The sequence below is a fragment of the Coffea arabica genome, chromosome 3c, assembly GCF_036785885.1.
Source record: "Coffea arabica cultivar ET-39 chromosome 3c, Coffea Arabica ET-39 HiFi, whole genome shotgun sequence".
NCBI lineage: Eukaryota > Viridiplantae > Streptophyta > Magnoliopsida > Gentianales > Rubiaceae > Coffea > Coffea arabica.
Window position 1 is genome coordinate 29,371,098 of NC_092314.1, and position 6,682 is coordinate 29,377,779.

The 6,682-nt window shown below is 39.5% G+C and overlaps 1 protein-coding gene across 1 annotated transcript; it reads left to right on the forward strand.

Annotated features, from left to right (window-relative positions):
- Window positions 1-4,102: 4,102 nt before the first annotated feature.
- LOC140037901 (uncharacterized) lies at window positions 4,103-6,090 on the forward strand. Its single transcript, XM_072083064.1, has 4 exons — window positions 4,103-4,196; window positions 4,570-5,248; window positions 5,359-5,425; window positions 5,563-6,090. Exons 1-4 carry the CDS (start codon window positions 4,103-4,105, stop codon window positions 6,088-6,090), a joined length of 1,368 nt encoding a protein of 455 aa, XP_071939165.1.
- The last annotated feature ends 592 nt before the right edge of the window (window positions 6,091-6,682 follow it).

The following is a 6,682-nucleotide window of genomic DNA, read 5'->3' on the forward strand; positions in this document are numbered from 1 at the left end:
GCTATAACTTTTATGTTTGGTGCATGAGATAATTCGGCCTCCATCATCAAGAAAATTATAGTTGAAATTGGACCAAAAACAAAGCAAAGTTGAGTTTTGAGCTGAATGTGCAGAACTGAAAACAAAGAAGATCCAAGAGGCATACACCTCACAGATCTCTGAAACAAAGCTGCAACTTGTTTTGTAACTTGCACTCTGCTCACATAAACTTTTTGACCAATTCCTCTGTAAGAAAAATGGTTGGAACTAGCTAAATTTGAGTTGGAGAAGAGAAAAACAACTTTGTGACTACATTATGAGAATATCTTCTCTTCCAAAACATCTATAAATACCCTTTCAGTCTCATTCATTTGAGCATCATGTTAGCAAGATATAGCACCTTATTGTGTGAAGTAGAGTAGAGTAGAAGTAAAAATAAAAATATTTTTAGCTTTACTTTCATATTGTAAGTTTCAAAATTAGTTTAAGAGCTTTGAAAGAAGGGTGAAAACACTCTTGTATCAAGGTTATTTGAGAGATCAACTTGTGAAGGAATTCAAGGATTCAAGTTTCAAGACATTGAATAAGAATTTTTCTTCCCAACTTTGTCTCTTGTTCTTATTTGTCACGCTTTGTTACAAGTTTGTTTCATACTTAAATGTTCTTAATATGATGTCTAGCTAAACTTTTTCATATCCTAGAGTGGAGATGAACTTGTTATAATTTTCATTTGAAATAGTCAGGGAATGATTGTGCTTTTTTATGATTTGTTAGTTTGAAAACTTATACTTATGCTTTATAGTTGTTTGGCTATCAATTATGAATAATTTGATAATTGTTGAGCAATGACACAAGACACAAACAATGAAACGAAAAGGGATATAACTTTGATACCTTCAACTAGCTCTGATGCCAGCTGATACGATCTACTCCCTATTTCAGATGTAACCCATAACACACAAGCCACAGGATCCAGAATGGAGTATTAACATTTGAGTAGTGGAAATCAAAGTGAACTTGGACCGCACAAGAACATATATATTGATAAACGATGCCACAATCAAGGTGACAACTTGATTGATAAATCAATGAGTACTTTATGAACCACTCTAAGATGTTCAAAAGTAACTTTCACAAGTCAAAAGAATTGTTTCTCTCAAGAAACAGTTTACTAGAAAATTCTCAATGTCGTTACATAATGCTTCAAAGATTCGGCTATTTATAGCCAAGTTACAAAACCAAACGGGCCTAGACTGAACAACTTAACTAACTAACTAATGAACTAATTAAGGCTTAACTTAATCTAAAGCTGGCTGATTTTATTCTCCTAACCAAAAGGCCCAAATGGCTCAAAGAACTAAGCAACTAAAAGAGATCTAACTTACATGCAAGCTGGCCCAAATTTTTTCCATACAAACTAATCTCATGAAAACTAAGTGAAAAATGACTCAAAATAGCAAACAACTCGATCTACTCCTTGATTTCACGACCTAGGGTTTGTGGCAAATCCTTCATCAATAGCTTCAATGTGAATCAAAGTTTTGGTTCGTTGATGTTGATTCTCCAACTCGACCCCTTCAATATACTTATAAGCACCTTCTTGCTATTGAACAACTCGAATGAATGCTTGAAATGAGTCTTTAAGCTTTTTAGCTTGAGCTATTGAGATTGGACCAATGGGAACCTTTATTTGATCAAAACTTGAAACTTGAACCTCACAGGCATCTTAAGCTCCCATATCATAATATATTTTGTGTAGGATGCGACAGATGACAAAGATGGAGAGGTGACTGAACATACATACATTCCATCACTCCTAAACTCAATGCTAGCTATTACATTCTGCATAGGAAGGATCATAGCTTTTGCCGTCCTTTCTCCTGATATAATCGTTTGGAGATGCTAGCTGCAATGAATGAAAACTAACCTAACCTAACACACTTTTGGTATGCATGTGTGCTAATACTCACATGTGTTTATAAATCTAAATTTTAGAACATTTACCTTCCTAATACGCTGCATGAAACTTTTCTTTGTGCTCCTTTTCTTCTCACTTGAGACACACTTCGCATTCCACAAGCTTCCCTTTTTTCTGCATATTCACTGTCCTATGAATAGCAGAACCAATGGATGAATCTTCTGACTCCATTTGCACCAACCTGCTCATCTTGACATATCATACATTGGCACCTACTAACATCAATTTTTTTTCCTGCTTACTCCTTTAAGCTTAACCTTTCTTCTCATATCTTCAACCTCCCTAGGCCAGCTACTTTATCTCCTTGCAAGCAGGTCCTCTTTATTGTTTCATACACTACTAAGGCTTGTATCTGAGTATACTTTGCCCTTATGACTCTATTTTCCTGTCAGTTTACTAATAGTCTAAAGTATCATTGTTTGCCTTTCGGTTCCTATCTACTTTTTAAACTTATTAAACCCAAATTTGTTCCTTGTGCTTATCCATAACATATGGCCATGATATCTAGTTCTTGTCTGTCCATGAAATTATATACAAAAAGTCCAATAACTTGCCTTCTTGTGGAGTCAATTTTCGCTAGATCTGACAATTGGGCCACAATTACTAGAGTATGTTGGACCATTATGTTTTGCCCACAAATATTGCTTCAAATACACCCCCTTAGTCATGAAACTAAGAATAAATATCCATCATAAAGTTATAGGATCTAAGCCAACCCTTTTCCTGACATCTTCTATGACATAAGCTACTGCGCAAATCCTTTTATCTCCCGTCATGGTTGTTTCTAGTTTTCTATCCCGATCCCTCACTTTTACTCCACTGACAATATTGATTTCAGTGTTGCCATGTGTCGCTTAAGAATTTTTTCCTCCCCACATAAGACCTAGTTCATTTCCCCACCATAGTTTGATCTTATTTTTAGGTCTATAAACCATTAGTTTTGCTTGAAGCATTCAAATTCAGTGTATTACTACCAACACTATCCCCACCACTATCTGTCCTGTCACCTTTAACACCATTGCTACTATGGCATGACTGGAGTCCAAAATTAGCTTCTATGTCAAATCATATTCCAAATCAACAATATGTTTTGTTTTCACTATAAAATTTATTTAATCTTTCATGTGCTATTCTTTTGTTCTAACTATGATTAAAAATTCTAGTAACCACCAACAACAGTAAGAACTCTTTTTTAAGCCAAATCTGAGGTTGTATAAAGATTTAACATAAAGAAAATTTCAGATTTTTTTGGCTGAAATTATTAGTCTAAGGGATAATTTATTTTTGCACAATTACATAATTGTCTCTTTTAAAAACGGGTAGATGACATATTTGCTCAAGTGGACCCTATGATGACTTGGCACTTCCATATCATCATGTGTGAGACCCTTCAATTACATGGAATTTGACCTAACATCTCCTACAAGACCATTTTAATACATAACTCGACCCTCGGTTGTCTAGGCAGGAGGAAATATTGGAAACTAATACGCATAAGTTTGCTTTCATGCTTAAAGGTTGCCTTTATTTAAATAAAAAAATTTTCCTTTTGATATTATTTCCCTGATTCAAGAAAAGAAAAGATAATACAATTTTGACAACACCAAATAATAGATAGTTTCGTGGAATGTCTAACTACTTTGGGAAAGTTTTTTTTGTGTCAATCCCCTTTCAGTTGGACTTCTTTTCAACTTTCAATTCAATAGTTTGGTTGCACAATACTAAATTCATTGACACAAGAAATGATGTAATGGTGCATAGTTTTAAATATCCTAAACTAATACACGGATTTGGGGTTTTTATCTAATCTCTTTCTTTCTAAAATTCAAAATTTTTTAAAATGGTGTAATATTTTTAAAATTTTTGAATGGCATGCAGTGAAAACGATTTATAACTTAAAAGCTATAGGAAATAAATTCTGAGCAAGTCAATATTGTAAGAAATGTAGCCTTATGTGCACGTATGATCAATTGTATGTATGTAAATAAACACTCATAATCTGAAAAAAAAAAATTTCCGTGAGTTGCATTGGTAGGGTTTCTAAAAATAGCTTTGGTTTGCATCCTATTCTTGGACGGCCGGCGGCATTCCCACGGCCATGGTGGCCCATCAGCCTTTGGCTGATGTGCATGACAGGTCCCCCTTATGCGGCTAAATCCTTCGCCCATTATTCTCCCAGCCTGCCGACTCCCCAATCCAGGTGAAGCAGTCAACCACCTACAAAGGGGAGGCGGCTGTGGTATTTTCAAAGGAGGAGGTTGACAAGCTTGCGGCGCCATTCCGCTAGGCACTGGTGGGCAAGTTTTCCCATGGGTGGCCAAGCTTAGAAGAGATTAGGAAATTCTTTTCATCCCTGGACTTAAGAGATCAGGTTTCGGTTGGCCTCATGGACTACCGCCATGTTCTCCTTAAGTGCGCAGCCGAAGCTGATTTCAACCGCATCTGGACGCGAGGGCTTTGGCAACTGGGGAAGTGTCCCATGCGAGTCTTTTGGAGGACAAGGGACTTTCATGTGCAGAAAGAGTCGCCTCTGGTTCCTGTTTGGACCTCATTATCGGCTCTCCCTATCCATTACCATGATAAGCATTCACTGTTTTAAATTCTTTCTCCAGTGGGAAAGCCTCTCTATCTGGACTCGGCAACAATAACAGGAACAAGACCTGGTGTGGCTAGAGTTTGCGTGGAGGTGGACTTGCTCAAACATATTTGTTCAAGGGTGTGGGTGGCTGTTGAAGAAGAGGTAGGGTTTTGGCAGAAAATTGTGATTGAAAACCTACCCAACTATTGCAACAATTGCTGGAGGTTGGACAATTTGGCAGGGGAGTGCAAGAAAGCTGGGTATACTGAGGTGGTTAGGTTTCTGAGTAAGGGTAAACATGGTCGACGAGATAAGCAACGTGAACAGCCTTGTGTTGGGTCTGCTGCGGATGAGGAAGGAAACCGAACGCAGGATGGCGTTTTGGTGCTCCTTGGGGCTTCAGAAAATACCAATCCAGCGGCGGCAATAGCAGCCCCAACAAGTAACTCGGATGGTGATGGAGGAGACCGCCCAGCACAGGAGAACTCTGATGGGGCGGCAGGGGGCAATGCATGGAGGAAGCGTTGGTTGAAGAGGAGATTTTTAGCCCAGCCATGGCACAATCGTGGTCTAGGATTCTTGTTTTGTTGGGGAAGGATGGGCATGCAATGGATCAACCTATGTGCCAAATCTTGTGTCTACGGGAGGGTAGCATGGCTGACCATGGAAGGGGAGGAGAAGACGGTGCGGAAGAGGAGAGCTGTGAGAATGAAGTAGCGCGATCAGTAGCAGCGGGTAATCTGTCTCTGAGACCCAAGACGTCATGGTGAACGGCGTGCAGCCCCCTTGATGCATCTTAATGTTGATCAGTCCTTTGCATTAGAGAAAGGCTTCAAACAAGTGAAGTTGAAGGGTACACGGGCGATCTTTCCTTCGGACAGGCAGCTACGGTCAGCGTCAACATCATCCAAAAACTCGTTCCAGGTTCTTCCCCATGATTAATGCAATCTTTTGGAACATTAAAGGAATCTCTAAACCTCCTAATTTTAGAAGACTTAAAAAATTAATTCGTTTACATAATATTCAGTTGGTGGCTATTTGTGAACCAAAACTAGATGTTGTTAACATAGAATCCATTCGTTTAAGATTATCTTTTGATGCTGTAATGGTAAACTTGTCGGAAGACATTTGGGTGTTTTCTAGATTATCGTTTATTTGTTCTATTGCTGGGAACTCTTCCCAACACATCTCACTCTTGTTGCACCACCCGTGGTTACCACATGCCTTGCGCTTCTCTTTTGTGCACGCCAAATGCACATTGGAAGAGCGATGGGAGCTGTGGCAAGCCTTATTGCTTGAGAAGCCCTGCTCCCAACCATGGTGTATCTGCCGGGATTTCAATGTGGTTATATCTCCCCAGGTAAAAAAAGGTGGCCATCCTTTTGGCAACTTGGAGGGATTAGAGCTTATGTCCTTTATGGAGAATGCTGAGATATTTGACATGCGATTTTCTGGCCCTAACTTCACGTGGTGCAACAATCGCCACAATAGGGCTAGGATCTGGAAGAGATTGGACAGACTACTAGTTAATGTGGAGTGCTCAGATTTACCATGAACCATTTCTATATCTCACTTAGCAAGGCATCTTTTCGATCATGCACCGCTAAAAATCTCCTTTGCCTCCCGTACAGATAACAAGCTGCATGCCTTCCATTTTCTTAATATTTGGACATCCAAGGCCTCCCTACTGGATGTCATTCACATAGCTTGGCAGTGGGAGCAATAGGGTTCCCCCATGAAGGTTTTGTGCTCCAAACTGTTACATGCGACGAGCCATCCAAGAGTGGAATAAGCATACGTTTGGGAACATATTTGATGCTTCGCATGAGGTAGAAATTGCAGTGCATCGGGCGAAGGCAAGGTTGGAGAACGAGGGTGATGTTGCGCAGGTGGAGCTTAATATGGCTCAGGTTCAGCTCAATCATGCTTTGTCAATGGAAGAGCAATTCTGGATGCAGAAGGCTAGGGTGAAATAGATACGTCACGGTGATTTCAATTCCAAGTTCTTTCATGCTATCCTGAAGCAGAGGCGGGTGCAAGGAGTAATCTGTAGGATTAGAGATGCGCATGGTGATTGGGTGGAAACGGACGAGGACATCTCAAACGAAGCTGTACGTTATTTTTTGGAGCTATTCTCTGAGCCTGCT

What these genes read in the sequence shown, in the direction of transcription:
- LOC140037901 (XM_072083064.1), top strand. Translation starts at nt 4,103, where the DNA reads ATGCGGCTAAATCCTTCGCCCATTATTCTCCCAGCCTGCCGACTCCCC. An exon ending in ACAAAGGGGAGGCGGCTGTG is followed by an intron (nt 4,197 to 4,569) that starts GTATTTTCAAAG and finishes TTCTTTCTCCAG; the next exon opens with TGGGAAAGCCTCTCTATCTG. An exon ending in AGGAGAGCTGTGAGAATGAA is followed by an intron (nt 5,249 to 5,358) that starts GTAGCGCGATCA and finishes CCTTTGCATTAG; the next exon opens with AGAAAGGCTTCAAACAAGTG.